Source organism: Symphodus melops (genome assembly GCF_947650265.1).
Source record: "Symphodus melops genome assembly, chromosome: 20".
NCBI lineage: Eukaryota > Metazoa > Chordata > Actinopteri > Labriformes > Labridae > Symphodus > Symphodus melops.
The window spans coordinates 6520386-6542497 of NC_136710.1; the positions used below are offsets into that span (position 1 = coordinate 6520386).

Genomic DNA, 22112 nt, shown 5'->3' on the forward strand with positions numbered 1-22112 from the left:
CTTCAGTAGTGACAATAGCAGACAAGAACTCGTAAAACATAGACAAACTGACAAAACGAGGCCAATAACACCTTAGGTAACGATTGAAATGTACTATAATACGATTTGAATGTCCAAAAAACATCAGTCTGGTATTGGCTTATTGCTATAAGGCTGTCAAAACCTCAAACTCCACGTGCCAGACCCCCATGTGCTGCACTGTAAACATTGAGGTCAATGGCTTTTTGAGGAGTTCTTTTCATGATATCAGCAGCAGTCATTTCTCTCTGCTTGCCCAGAATTTTTTGGTCAGGCAAACCTCAGAATGCTACTGGCTGTAAAAGCAATTGGAGTGTTAAGAGGTGTTTGGGGTTTGAGCTCCGTGTGGGACGTTGAAAGTGGGTGTATGTTTAGAAGTTAATGTTCATATAAGTCCAGACAGATACGTTCTACAAGCTTGTGTGTCCTTCAGCTGCAGCAGTGACGTATGTGCCAATCTTTGGACTCTCTGTCCCATCTTATCCCACCTTACCCTGCTGTTGCATGGGAATGAGGGAGCAGTAGCCTGGAAGCTGGTGGCAGATCAAACAGGGCCATTAAAAAAAAGCCCAGCACAAGGCCCCTTGTGTGTGTGTGTGTGTGTGTGTGTGTGTGTGTGTGTCTGTGTGAGAGACTTTGGAAAGAGAGGCTGGAAATGGGCCTGCAACACCCTCCAAACGAATACCACTCCAACTCTCTGACCTTTAAACACATAAACACACACACATGCACACGCACATACGTCGGTCCCACAGCTAAAGCAGAAAGACCAAGTCAACCAAAATGACACATGCAAAGTACAGACTAAACACAGATCGACTGGCCCTCGTTAGTCCAACTCCCACAACACACTTCACTTGATCACAATCTCCATTATTAACAATGGCATTGCTGGTTTGAACCAAGTGTGGACATATGGATTGGGTGTCATGGCAAGAGAAAGCTTTGTTTCATTATTTATGAGGCTTATGGTTGGCAACCACCTCCGATATCTTTCTTTGCTATTTCTTTTTATAAAAACAAGCCAACATAAATGGCATTTGTCTTAGTTTAAATGATTTAAAGGGTCATGCATCTCATTGTCAACCTCCCACCATCAAGAACATGATGATGAGTAAGGGTAGATAATAAGTGTTTAAAAAACTGCTCAATGCCAGTAATGAGGATGTTTTCACTGCATTGCAGAAATTACGGGTCCTGCCTTTAATGACTGTGGTGTTTTTGGAATTCTTGTGTTTATGTCTATCTTTTGAATAGTGTGGTAGTTAAAAGTGAATTTTCTCAAAAGCAATGACTTATTAAGTTTGTCTAATTAAGTTAGACCACCCTCTGCGCGCTCAAAACAACTCCCTTCTCTTCATTGCCACTGAGTCCATATCGTGCCAGGATCAACAACAAAAATCTGAACAGATTGTATCAAAACAAGCTAATTTTAGGTAGAGATTTTAGAATCAAGAATACAAGTTAATCAAACTCTTCATATTAAAGTAGACGAGGAAAGTTTCTCTCTCTTTGTTTCTCTACGAATTGGGAGCAAATATTTCTCGGAGCAAGCATTTTACCAAACGAAGCATAAAAGTGAAATACGAAGCTAGGAGAAGGAGCAAACTTAATGATTCTAATTTTGAAGCACCAATAATGGCTTTTTTTTCTATATATATTATTAACATTTATTGGATAGGAAAGATGAAGTAAGACAGAACATTCTGGGAGGAGAGAGAGTGGGGGACCACATGCAGCAAAGGAACTGAGGTGCTTAACACAATCAAATTTACACTTGTTCGTGAGAATTTTTTTTTTTTTTTGAAACATGAATTTGTTATGAGATAGCTAGTTGACTGTTTTCTTTATGGGTCATGCTAAAGGAGTTTTCATTGAGGGTCCAAATTAAAAAAAGATCATGATTTATGATTGACTATAGAAGTAAATATAACAGTTAGAGATAGTTGGCTAACAGAGAAGCTAAGGGGTCAAAAATAGACAATATCAAACTGTAATCCAGCTAGTACAAGGTCACATGAAATTTCAAGTTTCAATTTACCAAGATAACATTGCCAAAAAAATGATGAACTATAAAATGAACCATGAGTACTTTAAATTACAACCTCAGACCAAATTTGGTTTCTAGGACCAAATATTAGATTTTCAAACTAACAGAAATGGTTCCTGTTTGTGCTTAAGCCTTTTAACGTCCAAGTACTCGTCTTCGGTTGCATGACTGCTCTCAATTTTCCTGAACTGAACAATAGCATGAGCTCACAGCTTGAGCACATTTTAGGCATAACAAAATTAGCCACATTTGAACATGCCCACTGGCCTCAAAAGTACCAAGATTATAATAGAAGTTATAGACCCTGGAGGCAATTACTTTCAATCTAGTGAGAAAAGATGATGACATATCCTGTATGTGGACGTTATGAGCAAGACACATTTTATGTTATGCAATATTTTTAGAAGTTATTACTAAAACATGTTTTTATTGTAACAATAGATTTGAGTTAGAAGGATGGCATTATTGGCATGCCAGACTGAAGTTTTACTCTTCATGCAGTCGTTTGTGTAGTTGATGGATGAGGAAACCCTGTAGTCGTGTCTTGTGTGCATATTTTGTAGAAAAGAGCAAGGTCATAATCTTTGAGTTATTGGTTTATTAGCTGAAGGAATTCTGGTATTATAACCACGTCCCTTTTCCTTAATCTAAAAAGACGCCATGATGACTCTCTAGTCAAGCTCTACTTCTGCTTAGATTCCAGTTTGTAGCTTTCTAAGTCAAGAGGAAATGAAAAAGAAAATTCATTATATTCTCTTTGCCTCTTTTTTTTCACATTTTTTAATATATGGCTTGTCCTTCTGATTCCAATCTTTGCTACCTGTCTCTCAACTCATGGTTTTTTGAAAGTGTCTTGTTTGGGTTTAAGCCCTGTGACCTGCTGTTTAGCTTGGCAAAGGCGAATGTCTGGATTCGTCACAGTGTCTAATGTTCTTGCCATGCCACACACTCCACATCCACTCCCTTCACTCTCTGGAATAATGTTGTACAAAAAAGAATTCTGAAGCCCGAGTTTATATGTGAGTCCAAATTCTGTTATGTTGCCTCCAATCATGATTCCAGATTAGCAAAGGACTGAAGACACTGGAATTCCTCTTAAGTTCCTAAACCCCAAAAAACTGTCCTTTGATTAGTTTCCACTGAGGTCTTGGATAATTGGCCTATCATAGCCACCATCACTGGTTTATCATCACACAGCTTCAAAGAAGTCAGGAATCCGAATTTTCAATAATTGGTTCGCTCCATAATTCAGGCAAAGACACTGTGGATTGTCATGCAAAGAGTCAAGATCCAAACTGTTCCAATCTGTTCAGCAGACACAGCTGGGACTGCAATTGTGTGCTTCTGCACTATTATATGAACAGTGCTATAGTTTTATACAGCAAAGATATTTAAAGATACGGATCTATGAGACTGCAGAGAATTTCTGAGGGGACAAAAATACATTAGCTTATTTTCCCTTAGCTCCCCAACCCCAGATCTTGAATTTGTGAACATTTAAATGTTCCTGTTTAAAATGTCCAAGTATGGTAATGTTGGCTTTTAATCCGAGTATTCCAACTAAGTTGCCAATTTATCAACTCAAAAAGGTTTCAGAGTCAATGGTTAAAACATCAGCTGTCTTGGCGAGGTACATTTTGAGTTAATTGGTTTTGTTTTGTCATTCTTCCCCAAAGTATGAGTAAAAAGGCTTAGAAATGTTCTTGTTGTCTCTGTAACATGTATAGCAATCTTCACTGCAGTTCATCGGGCTTTCACAATTTATTTCTTAAACCCGTAGGAAGTCATCAATTATGTCTTTAATTAGATATCATTGATATCATTCAGCTAACTATCCTGTGTTAGATGTTTCTTGCCAACTCTTGTTCTCGCTTCGTTGCCAACAGATTTTCAACAACCTTAAAAAAAGACGTCTTGGCTCAAAGTCCTTTATTTCCAACTACTGGCTATACCAGAAGCCCCAACATGTTGGTTGTTGCTTGAAAAGCTTTTGATATAAGCCTACAAGTCATAGCTGAGTTTTGAGACTGCCCCAAAGCAAGTTACCAAAACAAGCTCATTTTGTCTTCTGCAGGACCTGTGAAGGGCAGAACATCAAGTATCGCACATGCAGTAATGTGGTAAGTTAAGCAAACTGTCATTTTTCATGATTAAGGTTTCTGTTGTGTCAGAGAAAGTCTTAACATCAAACTCTGCTTATCTTTATCCAGTTTTCTACGATTTCTGAACACACATCTCTTCCCCTTTGAACTTAAAAACAGGCAAAATATTTGTTTTACCCTCAGGATTGTCCCCCAGACGTTGGCGATTTCCGTGCCCAGCAGTGTTCAGCTCATGCAGACGTACGATACCAGGGTCAGTACCATGAATGGCTGCCTGTTTACAATGACCTGGACAACCCCTGCACTCTCAAATGCAAAGCCAAGGATTCAGGCCTGTTGATGGAGCTGGCGCCCAAAGTGCTGGATGGGACACGCTGTTACACAGAGTCCTTGGACATGTGCATCAGCGGCGTCTGCCAGGTAGGAGAAAGTCATTTAGGAGGTTGTATGTTTCTTTGAATTTGATAATTGCAGTGACACTTTGAAGCGAAAGGATAAAATCGTTGAGAAATAATAGAGAGGAAAGCAAATCCTCCAGGTTTCAGTCTTTGTAAAATGTGTTTTAAATCAAATGAAATGAAGAAATCTGACAAATGTATTTTTCAGAGAGCCGTCTCCTACCGATGTGATGTGAACAATCACAAGCTTATTTATAGTTTAATTGCAGCTTGCAAAGAGTCAAGCTGTCAATGAAACATCAAATCTGTAGATATCTGTTCAGGTGTTGATTAATAAATGTTCAGGGTGTGAAGCTTTGATGCTCAAGTAAACCGCATTCTTTGATTAAAAGTGACTTTTATATTTTGGTCACTTTATAAAGAGTGAAGAATTAAGCTTATAAAGAGGTCAACAGTGGATAGCGTAATACAACATGCCAAACTATCAATGTGTAAACGAAACTCAACAAACTGACCTAACACAATGAGATAAATGGAACATTAAATGCAAATCCCTTCCTCACCCTCATGACATTGGAGCACTTGGTAACTTCCAATAAACTGGCTCCTTCGTAAAAGTTTCCACTGCCTTTAGCCTTTTGAAACTCAAAACAGAGGAAATAATGATTAATGCAACAGAAATGCATGTGTAATCTTCTCGTGCAACAGGACACCAAATGCTCATAAACTTCAATGATTACAAAATCAAATGTCATGAAAAAACAATACCTCGCTTATCAAACGTGCCGTGTACCTGTGTATGTGTGCTGTTTACCGCGAATTCAAATCAACTGTTGTTGTTGTTGGGAAACTATTACGAAGCATGTGTAGCACCAAACTTTGAGCCTCAGGTCAGGAAATGTTGCTGCGTTCTTTCTGCATTTGAGAAAAAGAAAAATCTTTTCTGTCAAACTCTAATAATACAAGGTCATAAAAGGTCTGTTATTTACTAAACAGATAATATTTTGTCCATTTATATATAGCTGTCAGCACATATTAATGTATCCTGGTTTACAAGCAGTTTCTGTACGATTTATTTTAACACAAGAGCCAGAGAGTGTATAAATCCATGGAATAAATCCAACACACTGCAGGTTGACTTGACATTGCTAGTATTATGCCATCTGCTTTACAAATGAATACCAAATGAGAACACAATTTGAGATTAAGCCTTTGACTGACAGTACAGGAAATAGTTTACAATGCTTTCTTTTTCTTCTCCTGGTTGATTGAAAATACAACCCAAGGCACAGTGTGATCAGACACACATGAGGATTTGAATGCACTCTCGTACCATGCTAAGAATCATTCTGTGGTCTTGGTTTTGTCTGACATTTATTGCACTAAAACTCCATCAATCAACTGTGGATTCTCGTAGATTAAGTTTAAGAGGAAACAGTTGGGAGCGCTTTTGGAAAAATGCACGACAAACCCAGAAGGGATGTTTTGCATTATCTTGGATATACAAATAATTACTGTTATGAATATGGAACAAAACCAGAGGGGTGTTTGGATCATTTGATTATAATATTAACACGGCATCAAGATAGTCCCAAGTTGTTCAGTTTTCTCTCTCTCTGTTATAGATTGTAGGTTGTGACCATGAGTTGGGCAGCACGGCAAAAGAGGACAACTGTGGTGTCTGCAACGGAGACGGCTCATCCTGCAGACTGGTGCGGGGACACTACAAAGCCCAGCATGCTTCAGGAAAAAGTAATCAACGAACCACATGTTTCTATTTAACCATTTTTAACTATTAACCACTTGTATCAAAGACGTGTTCTGTGAACTTTGCACTTGAGGGGCAGTTAACTCAACCCAAACAGCCTGAGAAAAAAAAGCTCTGATTAAGTCATGGTGATTTCATTAAAGTTAAATTAAACATCATCCGAGAATATTGAAATGTAACTTTTGGTCCTTTTCCAACCATTTTTTACCTTACATTTTAAAGAGGTAATTGTGATCCAAAAAGGAAGTGTTTGATAGGTAAGGCTGTTGAGTTGCATTATGGGTAGTGTAGGATCAAGTAACTTAGGGTTTTTCAACATCTGTTGCTTCTATTTTTGACGATCTCATGTTGATGTCTTTTGCAAGTGCCTCTAAGTTTATTGACGAACAAGACGAAAAACATCGCAGTGCCTTTTGAAATCTTATTTTTTAGCTTTTCAAGTTATGAATCATGGTTTTACTTATCTGTTTTATGATAGAAGTCTTTATTTAAAAAGCTACTTATAATCAAATTAACATATTGCATTCCTCAACATACTTAACAGTTCTTTTTTGTTTTATTCAAGCTGAGGACACAGTCGTTGTCATCCCCTACAAGAGTCGTCATGTGCGCCTTGTCCTGAAAGGCCCGGATCACTTGTGTAAGTCCTGGTAGGTCCAGGGTGCCCTTCCATCCCAAACAGTTGAACCTCATATTTTTAGAACTGCACATTGCACAGGTATTCTCCATGTGCTCTGTTAGTGTTAAAGGTCATTAACTTTTTCCTCATTTATGTTCCAGTCATTTAACCTTTCTTAGGATATATATTACCTAAATGATCAACCTTGTATGCCCTTTTTCCGAACAATACTCATTTTAAGGTCTCCCATAAAGATCTTCTTTTAAACAGAAGCTTGGAGCTGAATAAACAGAAGAGATTTTTATATCTCCCCTTTTGCTCTGATTTCACGAAGACGTAAGGTTTCCAGCAAATATCCCTGATGTCAAAGTACTGGCATCGAACTCTTCGGTGGATCAAATCGATAAAAAATGTTCCATCCCTTCTGTCTTTCCTTCACTCCATGCTTAGGTTTACAAATTATTTCCTGAGCCGGCCGGGCCAATAGAGCTTCTTTTCCTGAATGGGCAGTTGTTGTGTTTTTCATCAAATTTTTACGCTGTTCTTTTTGGGACAAGGGCGCTTTAATTGCATCCATCTGTTTGTAAATGATGATTGCAGATGGTTACCGCTTGTTCCTATGATTCCCCGTTGTTTTTGTTTAAACGGCCAGGCTAATCATACAAGAACTTGTTTGGCCAGGGTTGAAGTAAGGTCAAACATTAAACAATCTGCAGCGCAGGCTTGCTAGCAAATCCACATTAGCCTCCTCAAAGCCCAGCAATGGAGTAAGTGGTGTTTTAAAGAGTCTGCATTTATATAGTAAATAGTTATCACATTTGAATTGCTGTTACATGAGCATATCTCTTACAAAGAGACACACTGTGTCTCTTTGTAAATGGTGATTTTATAGTTTGTTAATCCTCAGTTTTATATACAGATTCTGATTTGTCCATTGTGCTCTCATCTTTGTTTCCCCTTTTTTTAGACGTGGAGAGCAAAACTTTACAAGCGGTAAAAGATGAAGTGGTTTTGGATAAGACAGGGCAGTACCTTTTGGAAAACACCACGCTGGACTTCCAGAAACTGTCAGATAAGGAGGTCCTGAGAATAACAGGGCCACTAGGAGCTGACTTTACTATCAAAGTAAGAGCATTACTTTACAATCAAGTGAATTTAAGCTGCATGAAGGCATATTTTTATTATTCGCAATAGCTCATTGTATGGTACTTTAGCTTCTTTCAGATTTTATTCCACACATCTTCAGTTTAATGTTTTGGTTTCTTATTACCGCCATTATTATCCTGCATTAAGTTGGCAGCTGTTTCCACCAAACACTTCTTATTTACCCGTTGCATCCTACATCCCCAGCACAAAATGACAGACCAATTCACTTTGCTTTAGGCCAGTGTTTCTCAGCCATGTTCCTGGGGACCAACTTCCCTGCATGTCTAGATGTGTCCCTCTTCTAACACACCTCATTCAAATGATTTAGTCATTATCAGTCTTCTTGACGAGAATATCATTTGAACCATCCTGCACTGCAGGACCAGGATTAAATAACAAGCCCTAGGTTACAGATTCAGAAGAGGTATTATTATGCTAAGCTAAGCTATGCTAACCAGCTGATGGGGGCTTTATTTAACAAAAATATATTAGAGTGACTTCATTAACTTTTAGCAAGAAAGTGAGTCAAGTTTACACATGTGCATTAAATCCTCCATGTGTGAATATTTCAATAAAATGGACGCCTTGCATAGTCATTTCAAAATATTTAGAAGGTCAATATGTGCTCGCCCGTTCCACAGGTGCTGTTTGCCAGTGGAGCAGACAGTGTGGTCCAGTACATCTACTACCAGCCAATCATCCACCGCTGGAGAGAGACAGACTTCTTCCCTTGCTCCGTCACATGTGGTGGAGGTAAGCATGGGATTTTGCTGCAGAGATTTTGGACGAGGTGCTCGATAGTTAGAAATATTGCCGATTTAAGCCATCATGCTGAAAAGCTCAGTCCTGAGGCAGATTGATATTTGAAAAATGTGTGATAAAAACTTCTACACTCATTTTGATGTGAAGACAAATCAGTGATCCTGCCATTATTGCCTTTTTTTTGTCTCCAGGGTATCAGCTAACCTCAGCAGAGTGTTTTGACCTCCGGAGCGGGCGTGTGGTTGTGGATCAGTATTGCCATTATTACCCAGAGAACGTGAAGCCTAAACCCAAACTTCAGGAGTGCAACATGGAGCCCTGCTTAGCCAGGTTAGAGGTTAAAGCATTTACGTTTACATTCGTGAGGCGGGCCTTATGAGCTGTAATGGAGGCACTCACCAGGAGATGATCATCCTGTTTTGGCTTCACATCTGGGAAGCTGTCATGTTGTTCATTTTTTTATACAGTTTGAAAAACAGACACACGGGGTAATTAAACAAACATGTGGTCTGTCCGCAGCATTATGTCTAATCCTGAATCTTACTCTGCCTTTTAGTGATGGCTACAAGCAAATTATGCCTTATGACCTCTATCACCCCCTGCCTCGGTATGTACTCTCAACGTTGAAGTGAATAGTGACACAGTCATCTCAAGTTTTGACATTTTCCAGTCTCCATTCGGGACTTTTTGACTGACCCTTTTGTGAATTTAGATGGGAGAGCAGCCCCTGGACAGCCTGCTCCACCTCCTGCGGCGGAGGAATCCAGAGTCGCTCAGTGTCCTGTGTGGAGGAAGACATGCAGGGAACTATCACGACCACCGAGGAATGGAAGTGTCTCTACTCCCCAAAGACAGCCATCATGCAGCCCTGCAACACCTTCGACTGCCCAACGTGGCTGGCACAGGAGTGGTCACCTGTAGGTGCCCAATTTTTTCTTTTCCCTTTTTGTGCATATTTTCCCTTGTCTTTTGAGTATGCTGTCATTGTTTTTACTGGTTATAAATATGCATATCATTCCAAAAGACAAGGCCAAGAAGGTCAAGGATTTTAAAGCCAAACTGAGCTTTAATTTGATTACGGTCCTGCAAGGCCTTGCAGCTAAATGCACAGCAACCACTCCAATATAATGTCTTTTTGAGTGCTGTAGCCGTTACAACCTGGGAATTGAACGTCGACCTATGATTCATTAGACTTCTTTATCATGTCAATCACCACATATGATCTAAATTAGCCTTTCGAGTCAGGAAAAACGTGAATTATTGACTCGAGGAGAAACAAAAATAAACGCAACTAACGGTTACTTGCAATTTTGTCATCTCTTCAGACCTCCACGAGCATTTTCAATACGACAGCAACACTCGCAACTGCAAAAGTTAAAACACAACTTTCCTCTGTGATTCAGAGTAGCCCTGCTTACCGCAATTTAAGTGTCCTTCACCACCTCAGCTCTTAAACACACCATCCAAAACATACAACGCTCTAGTTAAAAGCCAAAGTCAGAAACTTGAACAGACTTTTTCTTTGCCAAAAACATCGAGTTTATCAAGGCAGTACACCTTGATCATCCAACACTCCTGTTACAATTTACATATATGGCAGAGTTGCTTTTCAAAGAACCATAAATGTCCCATACAGCTTCCTCTTGAGGATCTTTCAGCCTAACGTTTAACAAGCAGAGGCCCAGGGAGTCAAATTTGTGGCCCTCTCCAAACCTACGATGCTGTTTACCTAGCACATTCTTCCTGGTGAACTTGCCTTTAAATGCTTGTTTTGGCAGAGGATACACAACCCCAGCACGGAGGGGCTGCAGGGGTTTTGGAAGGGCCCCCTCTCTCAGCTTCCCTTGAGTCAACGACTGAGACTTTCTCAAGCATAGAGATGGAACTATAAGAGCCAGACTTAACATACGTATCTTCTGAACTGTGCTTTCTCCATCAGTGTACCGTTACCTGTGGTCAGGGCCTGCGCTACAGGGTGGTGCTGTGCATCGATCACAGAGGACTTCATGCTGGAGGTTGTAACCCCACCACCAAACCCCACATCAAGGAGGAGTGCCTGGTGACTGTGCCCTGCTACAAGTCCATTGGTGGGTTTGATCAGGTTCTTTTGGTCATTTTTCAAACAACAAAAATGTTCCTGATTTCTTATTGTTCTCTTGTTATGTTCTACCTCGTCTCTTATTGGTTCTAGATACGCTGCCAGTTGAGGCCAAACCAGTGTGGCATAAGCAGGCCATAGAGCTGGAGGAGGAGATCACTGTTTCTGAGGAACCCACGTAAGTGCAAAACACACGTTCTAAAAAGCACGAACTCAGAAAAGGATGTTGATGTAATCAAACTGATTGAGGAAGTAGAATTAAAACTTTAAGATATATGAGTCTAGTTAACTTTCCTGGCCCTCTGTTCTTCAACAATAGACCTGCCAAATGTCCTTCTGAATCTTTCACAGGTGTTTGAGCCGCATTCAAAATACAACTTACTCAATTTAACATCTGCTGCGAATGACTCTCAAGCTTCAGTTTACAGAAAAAAAATCATGGTTTATTTATTCAATTTGAAAGTTGTTTTGTTGTTGGAGGTTGTTTCAGGTTATAGAGGAAGCTGAGGGTAAAAGAGGAAAACATCTTTTTGGAAACAAGCTGTTTAGTCTCCAGCTACCAGCATTACCTCAGCAAGCCTCAAATGTTCCAGATGTTCTCCCCCCCCCCCCACGTAATATTGACTAATAAAGGCTTTCCTCTGAAGATGGACACTGCCTGGACTCTGCCCAGTGTCTTGCATGACTTCTATTAGCAACCATGTTAGCCCGTTCAAAACATCTGTTACTTTGACTGATCTTTGGAACGAGGAGTGGAAGGGGAAAAAAAAAGCCAAAACATATGATTTTGGTCTGCACAAAAAAAAAAAAAAAAAGCATGTCTTTCCTCGGGAAGCATATAAATATCTGTGTATGATATGCAGTCATTTGTGCGCCAACAACAATATCTGCCCACCATATGGGGCCATGTTACGGATGTTAGAGGAAGGAGGAGGAAATGCCTGTGTTAGACTTATTGCACCTTCTTTGCCAAACCTTATGCCTGCCCTGAACCACCACTGTGAGACTGCTATCTCAAAAAACCTACCACCACTGATCACATCAAATAAGTGAAAATTAATTGATATAATTAACATGCAGCTTTGGTGGATATTCAAAAGAAAAAGAAAAAAAAAAAAAGCTCTGTCTCCATCCATGAATGAAATCAAGATTGTGTCATATCAACAGATGTGCATGACGGTTAAACATTTCTGCGCCTTAGATTGTTGACTTTATTGCGTGGTTTTAAATCTGACTGCCAGTGCTTCCTTTGTTTCTCCAACATCCAACAAATCCCTGAAACCTCATCAAAAGACTTTTGGTTGTAATTATGAGCTCTTAATTGAGGCCTCGTATAAAACAGCAGGGTGCTCGGGTGTTGTGGTCAGACTGTTCAAACATGGGGGAATGCTGCTCTGTGGCACAGCTTACGATGTATTACTCGCAGTGAAGATCTGCGAGATGGTAAGTGTACATAAATTACATAAGGGACTTGGGTTGAAAGGTGGTCCTCAGTGATAGTTGATACTGCAGCAATCATCATATTCCCTGATATTAACCAACATATTTAACGTTGACATTAATTTAAAAAGCCCCCTTCTGAAAAAAAAAGACACTGAAGCAGCTTTCTTGTACTTGCATAGAGAGTCACAGAGCTCATTTACTCCCCGTGATGGAATACTGGAAAGTAAAAAATCACTCCCCTGATTGAAATTATTTTGTTAATTTCCGTTGAAAATATTTTCCTTCACTGCTTATACAGCTCATACTTTATTATTTTAAGCTTTACAATTGTATCATCATTCATAGCAAATTGACATTCAGCTCTTATCTGAATCCATTTCAGTATTTCACTGTTTTCCTTCTGAGATGTTCATTAATATCATTTACGAGGGCCGTTCTCCGCACTCCCACACCTGCACCACAAGTTATCGCTGGCTGTCCTGGTTTCAGTAAAGGAAGCTGCAACGCCAATAGAGTAACGACTGATTCCGTCAGTGACATCTCTCTTGTCTTGAAGTGTTTTGAAAAATCCTCGGGAGATCATATCCGCCAAGAAAACCATGAGATGAGCTCAGCCGTTAACGGAACAGCTGCTTGAGTCTTGTAACGTTTTGGTTTGCCTCCAACTAATTATTATTTATTATCAGGTGCACAACTGGGTCTAATGAGAACATGGAATGCAAGAAGACTAAAAACAATGTGCAAAGGAGAAAAGAGGTTTTATGAACCATCCCGTTTTACCTCATCGTGTTGAAGATTTAGACAAAGGGTTTCTGTAGTTGCCTGTTAAAACAGTTAATAAAGACAGATAGCTTGCCAGAATCAATTTTATATCCAGGACTGGATTCATGGTCACTTATATTGGTCCATTAGCACCTGTTTCTGACAATCTGTATCTAACTATCGTCATTACACTTTTCCATTGTTCTAGAAACTGTTTAGAAACCCTCCCCATTATTTATTGATCCCACGACGCAGGAACTGTTTTAGATCTTAATACAACCCCTTTGGTTCCTGCTTCAGAGTGTTTACTCTCCGAGCACAAGAGGGAGTCTGAGTCACAAGCGCACAACCAATCACAGTCCATATAAATGTATTTTTCTATCATATTATTATTGTTACGTAAAGGCTGTAGATGTCTCGTTGATCCTTGGAAAGAAGTAAGCTTTAACTGTCTTTCAATAAGCAGTCCCTAAAACATGAGATATTTACTGAGAGCCTCACTCCGATCTGAAGAGCTCTGAGTTTTATTTTTTATTGCTTCATTTACGCTCTCCAAAAGCCAACGAGGGGTTGTCAGTTCAGACCCTCCGTCATAACTCTAAAGTAACCTCGACAGGCAACCAGATGATCATGAAGAGCATTGATCTACACGTACTTCCTTTATGATCCACTCTTTAGGAGGATGGGGGATGCGCATAAGAGACGCTTATCCAAGAATGTCAGTTCCTAATACTTCCCAGCTGTTTGATTAACCTCAGCAGGACTGACTTTCATAAATACTTTGTGAGTTTATGAACTTAGCAGCATACTACTTTGAATCAAATCAAAACTGTGATTTGCTTTCCCTGCTTGTTTGCATAGGTTTTGTGAAGTACACAAACTTAATGAACAGCACATTGCTTATATTTATATGTGTGCGATTAATCATCCCGATTTCTCAAACTTGCTGGCTTTCCTCTTCAGCTTCATTCCTGGTCCCTGGCAGTCCTGCAGCAGGACATGTGGCGCCGGGACTCAAAGGCGAACCGTCAAGTGCCAAGTGCTGCTGTCCTTCTCCCAGACTGTTGCTGATCTGCCTGACGACGAATGTGAAGGGGTCAAACCTGTTACGAGTCAGCCCTGCTATCGTACTCCCTGCGCTGGTGCATCAGGCAAAGGGAAAGAAGATGAAAGGGAGAGGCTGGAGGAGGAGGAGGAGGAGGAGGAAGAGACACGGGGAAGAGAGGAGCTGCATGACTGGGAATATGAAGGATTTACAGAGTGCTCGCAAAGCTGTGGAGGAGGTAGGGATCACTTTTGACCTCAACAAGAAGAGCGCGTTAGTGATTAGTGTGCGCGATTTCTGACTCCATCCTCTGTCCTATCTCTTAGTTAAGGTATACAAAAAAAGATAACAATTGTCAATGCAAAACATGTTCTATAACTTACAATTCTCCAGCACCAGCACATTAGCATCAACCATTCCCAAGTTGGCAGGTTTGATAGTGTCACACATCTAAACAGAACGTAACTTGCTGATAGAACAAAAATCGATGAAGCGGACCCTCATGGTTAAGGAAATGTCATTGACTTCAGTTTCAGTGTTCATTACGTTTCTTCTCGCTGTTACTCTTTTACTCTAATAATCCAGTGTACTCAGTGCTTCAAGGGGCCGTTTGATCCACTTTTTATATAATAAACACTCGGGCATAAATCAGCGTGATCACAACGAACTACAATGACAGAAACCATGATAGAGAAAAATATGTGACGTATATTTTGATTTCAAAGTTTGACCGTGTCCTCCTATCCTCTCCGTCTAAACCAGCTTATTTAATGGGCAGGCAGTGAAAATGTAACAGTTTGATGGACAGTTGCTGAAATCAAACAAAGCAACCCAGCGGTAACTGGCAGTCTTTTGTTAGTGAGTGACTTAAACCATACCCAGCGTGGGCTTTGAGGTGAAAAGAAGTTATTACATGATATTGGATGATAATGGAGGGAATACTAAGTTTAACCATCTCGTCATACGTCATCCATTTTCACAGCCGCAGTGAATGCCAGACAGAGAGCTTTCTAAAACATCCTGCCAACATTCATTAAGGCCCTTTTTAATCACCCCACCTCAACATCCAGAGCCTGTGTGCCTGACTATCGTGTCTCTGTGTGTTTGTGTGTGCTTCGTACATTTCTGCACATGGGCGTAGGCTTTTGTTAAAGTCTGCATTTGTACGCTCTCACCCAAACCCAACAAAGTCCCTTTCTTGGATGATTACAGAGCAGTATCAGATGTCGCATACACACCCTCGGGGCTGTGCTCCTGTGGACCATCACACCCCCGTGGCTTTTGAAGTGCCTGCCTTACTGTCATTGTCCCCAACATTGGAAGCATACTCAGAGATTTATGTTACATTTCGTTCAATGTGACATGACATCACACCCTTCATGTTTTTCCGAAGTTAAGCTCACAACTCAAGCAGGTAGCTGTATCTTTTATGTTCGTGGTGACTCTTTAAGTTGTTGCCACTGCTTGCTTTTGTTGGCATTGGGCTTGATCAATGAAAAATCCTCTCAATTACAAATCTTATAGGATCATTTATTGGCCTCCTGAAGACAAAAGAATCAACCACTTCCATAGAAAGTTAAGAAGAACTGATTGCAGGAAGTTTTTTTTTTTTTTACCTCACCATGAAACAATAGTGTGCTGCTGGCCTGAAATGTAGTGATCATCCAATCTCAGCAAACAATGTTTTTCACTTACACAGTTTTCGACTCCTCTCCCCCGCCTCTCCTCCTTTCTCTGCCTATATATGTTTGCTCAGTCATCAGCAGGACATTTAAAAAAAAAAAAGTCATCAAAATGATACAACTCACTTTTAAACTTTTTTCTAATCCAATAAAAGTACTCTTAGTGTAAGACAGAATAAAATACAAATAAAAGCCCAGCAAAGAACAGCTAGCTGAGGGAGTCTCACATGTTAATTATCAACATTAACTGGGACACTTACTGTAATAAGTACCATTAAATAAAACATATTCTTAGATGAGGATAAATACTAACAGCAGATCTTTTTCTTTGACATTCACTTCTTCCATATCACTGCTCGTGTATGGATATTGTAACAGCTAATGTTTTTTGGTATCCCTCTTACTGTTGGTTCTGTGTAATCCCAGGTGTGCAGGAGGCCGTTGTCATCTGCCTGAACAAGCAGACCAGGGAAGCGGCGGACCAGGGCCTTTGTGTGAGCTCTCGTCGGCCTCCGCAACTACTTCAGGACTGCAAAACTCAGCCCTGCCCCCCCAGGTACAGTCCAACCCTTAAATCAAACCAGCATCCTTCTCATTGAAAAATAGTTTAAAATATTGAAGCAGACCTGATTTATGGTTGCCGTAAAACTAAGTGTGTTTTTGTAGAAAAATAAAAGTTGAGGCTGCATTCAAGAAGAAGATATTAATTAAAAGCCTGACTGAAATCTTGCTGTGCTCTTTATCAGTTTGCCAAGGCCAAATAACCAATTAAAATGTGCAATAGAAGGAACTGGGACATTATCGTATCATTTCCTATAGGAGCCATGATACATCACTACACCTGGAACTGCTTAACTTCAAGACTATCAAAAAACAGACATCACACAAGTTGAATCAATTAATCTCTACTTATCACTCTTCTATACAAAAGAGATCCAAATCTCTCTAATCCATTATGTTATCCCTCCCAGTTTAAACCATACGGGCCAATTAAATCTCCAGTCTGGCCACTTGAGCCCGAGTGAGACTGAAGCATAGTGACAGAGATGGATATTTGTATCAGGGGAAAGCAGGAAATGAAGCCAGCAGGTCAGCTTGTGGAACCTGGTCAGAATCAGACACAAAATGGATTAGATGTCAGAGGTAGCTATACTTGCTAGGCTCAGATGTGAGACTGTCCTTGAAAGAACTTTAGAAGGTTGTTTTTTTTGTGAAACCATTGTCTGCCCAGAAATGTCAGAGGCCTCTGCTGCTGCATTTATCATTCCCTTTTAAAGAGCTACTGTCGAGGTAGTTTCCAGCAGGGATGACCTTTGGTGATCATGCATGACAGACATAATCGCCACATTACCCAGGGGGCAAACAAAGACACTTTTGTCCTGAGTGGTTGCTGTTGGGTAACCAAAAAGGGGTCATGAAACCAACGTGATTTATCCCCTTCGTAACAGAAAGGAAGTCACGAAAATTCATGACAGTCTACCCTTTATTTAATGACATATCTTGTGAACAACATTATTATATAACTGTCCATTAGAAAGAGATGTTTCTTCCATATAAACAGAAATTTTGACAGATTGTGGTGCTAGTTAAAATGTCTGGCAAGTCACAAACAAAGATTGAGATTATTCTTTGGGGATCACTTTTTCATCATGAGGTGACTCCGAAGGAAAGCCGATTAAGGACCTTGCAAGATCAGGAACTTACTTAACATGTATACCAAAGTGAAGAAAAAACTTGAAGGAAAGGATGGGACTTTTCAACCCGGGACAATTCAACTTAATGCCAATCATGACAATCTAAAATATGGATCATGGCTTAAATGATTGCAATCAACCTCAGGCGGCCATCAATACCATTTTGATAATTCAAGTAGAATTCATGCTATCTTGTTTGTTCTGACATAGGAAGGACGTTTTTGATTGATAAATGGTTGTAGATGTAACCAACACTGTTAGAGATTTATACAAAGCTTGCAGTGTTTTTTTATTTGATTTCAAATATCATCCACTGTGCATCAGTTTGTGTTCAGTGGATGAACAATGTTTTTATTTCAAATGTGAAACTGCAAGCTCTAACTGTTTTTGGGGAAACATTTCACAGAACACTCTAAAATGAAATACCTGAATGACTAAACAGCATAATCGCATTTTGTATATAACTGAGCCATGACTAAATGGTGAGTGGATTTTGTGGTTGGCCACACGTTTCGCGTTAACACCGTGCACAGTGTCAGTGTTCCACCACTCACACTCTTGTCGGAAAACCCAGAGGCTTGCAGCCTGCCCTTGCCTGTTTTTCCAGGCCTTGAGTCTTGTTTTTAGGCACAACAAACGCTGTATTGGACTTGTTTCCTTTGGCCCTTTACTCCCTCCCAGAGGCCTCCTCACCCTCCCATATTGAGCTACACTCTTTGGATACTGTTCCCTCTGAAGAGAAACAGCCATAGGATTCGGCTTTGAGGATCATACCAGTCCAGAGCGAGCCTCATTCCCAATATCCTCTGTCCCTGGACTCTTGAGTAAATATATACAGCTTTGAAATATCAGCTAATCTGTCAAGCAGACCAAAGCTGTCCAAACCGAGGTTTATAGATGCTTTTTAAAGGCACAGCATCTAGCAAGACACATGTAACATCAATTTCAAGATTGGAGTAAGTTGCATTAAGGAAACTTTTATTGACTCTCGATCGTTCATCATGTGAGAAATAATGTTGGACTGCATTATGAATTAATGAATATTGGTCCATGGAGGTCACTGGAAAAATGCGAGTGAAGAAGTTATACCGCAAGGATTTCTCAAATATCATTAAATTCAGTGGGAGACGTAACGCTTTTTTTTTTTTGCCAGAATCCGGCCCCATGAATCACTTTTTCGTTTTCATTCATATCCACTTTCATGAATTTACACATTCATAAGGCTGCAAGAGTGTTCCCTCATGGGATCAAGTAAAAACATCAAGCACTCCGACTGACCTTCCCCTGACTGCTCTCCTTAATAGATTGGATTATGGGCTACATTCATATGCACACAGAAGATAACGTCAGGCAGTTAATCAGGAACAGCAAAGATAAGAGTGAAAAAAAAATCCTGAAGTACAGTAGTTTGATGATCAACGTTGTATTCTCAGGTGGGAAACAGGAGAGTGGAGTTCATGCTCTGCTACCTGTGGGGTTGGCCTGATGACCCGAACTGTGGCATGCACTCACCGGCCTTCTCGAGATAGCAATCAGACTGAAGCTGTGAGGGATAATGACTGTCAGAACCCCAAGCCCAGTCCTGTGCAAGCCTGCAACCGCTTTGACTGCCCTCCTATGTGGGACACACGTGACTGGGGACAGGTAAAGAATCTCAACACAGAAGCAATTACTGTAAACTGAGGCATTTAGCAAATATTGTTAATATATCCTCTGGCACCTTTTTTGTTGTTTTTTTTCAGTGCTCCCGAAGCTGTGGTGGTGGATTTCAAAAGAGGCAGGTCCTATGCAAACAGCGGTTTGCGGATGGAAGCATCCTGGAGCTGCCTGACACCTTCTGCCCTTCCAAGAGCCCCATAAACCAGCAGCCGTGTGCCAAGAAAGAGTGCCCACCCCAATGGGTCACTACAAGCTGGTCCCAGGTAGATTTTCTCAATGCACCAAACCCACATTTTAACCAAAAATCAACATGTTAAGTAATATTAGAAATAAATATACTTTGAATGAATTATTTGTCAAGTGTTCAGCGACCTGTGGAAATGGCGTCCAGAGACTACAATCAGTTTGCAGAAAACAAAAGGAAGATGGGGCCCATTGGACGGTAGACCCTGGGAACTGTTCCACAATAGCCCGGCCCACCAAAATCCGTCCATGCTCCCTCAGGCCCTGTGAGAGTAAGAGAACCTCTGTTTGGCTCTTTTTCATCGACTTGTAAAGCTAAGAAAAGGGAAAGTTGCTGAAGAGCCAACAAGACATACCATAGCTTAGTTATTTCAGTGGAAATAGCCTAAAATTACAAATGCAAGGAGGAACAGTGACCACATATGAAATAATAATAAAGCATTTGCTTTTCTTTTCATTTCAACAAAGTCTCTGTCAAGCCTGTCCCCTCCATACTGGCACAGAGGAAGGTGTATATCCAGTGGAAGAAGGCAAAAAAGTTGCACTTGGTAGTGGGAGGCTATGGCTACCTGCTCCCCTGGACAACTATGGTCCTTCGCTGCCCGACTCGCCACTTCCGCAGAGGCCACATACAGTGGCTGAAGGAAGGAAAGCCCCTGGTCAGCTTCCCACACCTCACAGTGACATCTCAAGGGTACATGAAGATTCAGCAGGTCCGTGCATCAGATGCTGGGATATACACATGCGTTGCAGGTCAAGCACATGAACATTTTGTTCTGCAGATGATTGGAAGCAAGAAGAAGCTGTCTTTTCCAGAAGCGTGGCTCCATGCAGGCAAACAAAAGGTTGGCCGGCTAGATGTGTCCTCAACAGGAGATAGATTTCAGGAGCTCCCGATCCCCCTAAACCAATATGACAACGTTGTTGAGCGATTGCTTGAACTAAAAGGCAATCTTCCAGATGAGAAAGATGTTGAAAAACTGCACTCCAGTGAAAAGAACAGGTCAACAAAGGTGGACGAGAGAGTAATCTCTGAGCTTTCAAGCCATATTGTACTTATTGCAGATACCCAAAGGCTAGATGAGATCATGAACAACCTGTCTGAAGGCCTTGGAGGACCATGGAGGGAACGACTCATCACACAGTTACTCAGTGAGCTCACTATGACAGAAGTTGAAACCAATGAGTCGACACTTCATCCTCCAGAAACGGCAGAATCCTCAACACAACAGCCCTTACTTAACAGACCTAACATCAAAAGCCAGGTGCCCAAGCCAAGAAACCCCGTGATAATCCAACGGCCAAGGAAGGTGGGAGTAGTGACATCGTCTGACATGATTGTTTATGTTGGAGTGCCAGTTCTGCTGCAGAAACCTATTGCTAGTTTAGAGCTGAGGTGTGAAGCACTGGGGAATCCTGATCCATCTGTAACATGGACAAGAAATGGAAAAGACGTACAGTACAACAACAGGTAAGAAGTATTCGTCAACGTCCTCCGTCTTGTCAAATAAAAGTAGTGCCCCAGCTCTGTGAAAGAACTGTTGTATATTGACTGGTTGGATTTACTTTTGCTGACAGAGTAGGCCTCTTGCCTACTGGCTCACTGAAGATCCAGTCTCCAACCAAGGTAGATGAGGGTCTGTACACCTGCACTGCAAGGAACCGTCTTGGATCTTCTTCTCTGTCGTCCTGGTTGCAGATAACAGGTAAGGTCAAGAAAGTCCAAAGAATCTAAAATGTCATCTTGCTAGCTATTTTTTGGTATAACATTTCCTGAATTCTCCTTTTTTTCCTATCTTTTGCATAATTACAGTCTCTGTTAGCACCACATTTTGTCTTTCACTGTCACATCATCAGGCTACCTGATCCTGATATTGGATCGGTGGATTGTCATTTTTTGAGTTTGTCCTAAATTGCTGTCATATACTGTAGTCCGGTGGAAAGTAATCTGTGTTGTTCTTTTGAGGTTGGGGCGTAGATATTCTGGGAAAGCATTCTTTTCAGCTAAGAAACACACACAGAGACATAACCACACACACAGATACTCAGTAAGCTTCTACATACTCCAGTGGCTCAGGGATGAGTCAGTGATTGGGAATGTTCGGAGCGTGCCACAGCTCAGATCATCCCTGAGCCATGCAGTCCTTCATCTCCTTTGGGCATGATCAGTCGAAACCTTTCTACAGTCTCATCAAAGCAACGCCAGCGTGGCTTTTCCCTGATGCTCCAGCACTTTCCCTTCCCAAAGGACAACAATTTCAGATTCCAGGCAGTGATTCAAAGAGGATTAAGTGGCTGCTCCCTATTAGCTTAATCTACAGTAAGGAAGAGGATTGGAAGGGATTTAAAGTGCAGAAATATGTTCAGTCAGTATTTATTATATTTTAAACTCAAATTTAGTCGAAGGTCACGTCTAATGGATGCACTTCAGAAATGTTAAGAATGTGATTGTGTTCTGTGGATGATGTTTAAGGGGAAACTGAGCCTGAGAAAGTCTTTTTTTTCTCATGCTTTTGTTTCTGAAGAAGAACAGGAGACTTTAAGAATCACGAAACGTGAAAATCATGACCCTGAAAGTGTCAGTGAGGGAAAGATTCAAATAAGGTCTGCAAAAGTAATGGTA

At 40.7% G+C, this 22112-nt stretch overlaps 1 protein-coding gene across 4 annotated transcripts in view; it reads left to right on the forward strand.

Annotated features, from left to right (window-relative positions):
* The window catches only part of adamtsl3 (ADAMTS-like 3), a 95182-nt gene that overhangs the window by 68214 nt on the left and 4856 nt on the right, over positions 1-22112 (forward strand). For all 4 annotated transcript variants that reach the window (XM_079371363.1, XM_079371362.1, XM_079371364.1 and 1 more), the window contains 18 exons: positions 4143-4188; positions 4354-4590; positions 6194-6320; positions 6902-6976; positions 7923-8080; positions 8743-8854; positions 9055-9193; positions 9420-9470; positions 9576-9780; positions 10803-10950; positions 11055-11139; positions 14130-14449; positions 16320-16449; positions 19021-19231; positions 19330-19509; positions 19608-19761; positions 19958-20960; positions 21068-21195. In XM_079371363.1, coding sequence (XP_079227489.1) covers positions 4143-4188; positions 4354-4590; positions 6194-6320; positions 6902-6976; positions 7923-8080; positions 8743-8854; positions 9055-9193; positions 9420-9470; positions 9576-9780; positions 10803-10950; positions 11055-11139; positions 14130-14449; positions 16320-16449; positions 19021-19231; positions 19330-19509; positions 19608-19761; positions 19958-20960; positions 21068-21195 — 3509 coding nt within the window. The remainder of the gene's footprint in view (positions 1-4142; positions 4189-4353; positions 4591-6193; positions 6321-6901; positions 6977-7922; positions 8081-8742; positions 8855-9054; positions 9194-9419; positions 9471-9575; positions 9781-10802; positions 10951-11054; positions 11140-14129; positions 14450-16319; positions 16450-19020; positions 19232-19329; positions 19510-19607; positions 19762-19957; positions 20961-21067; positions 21196-22112) is intronic.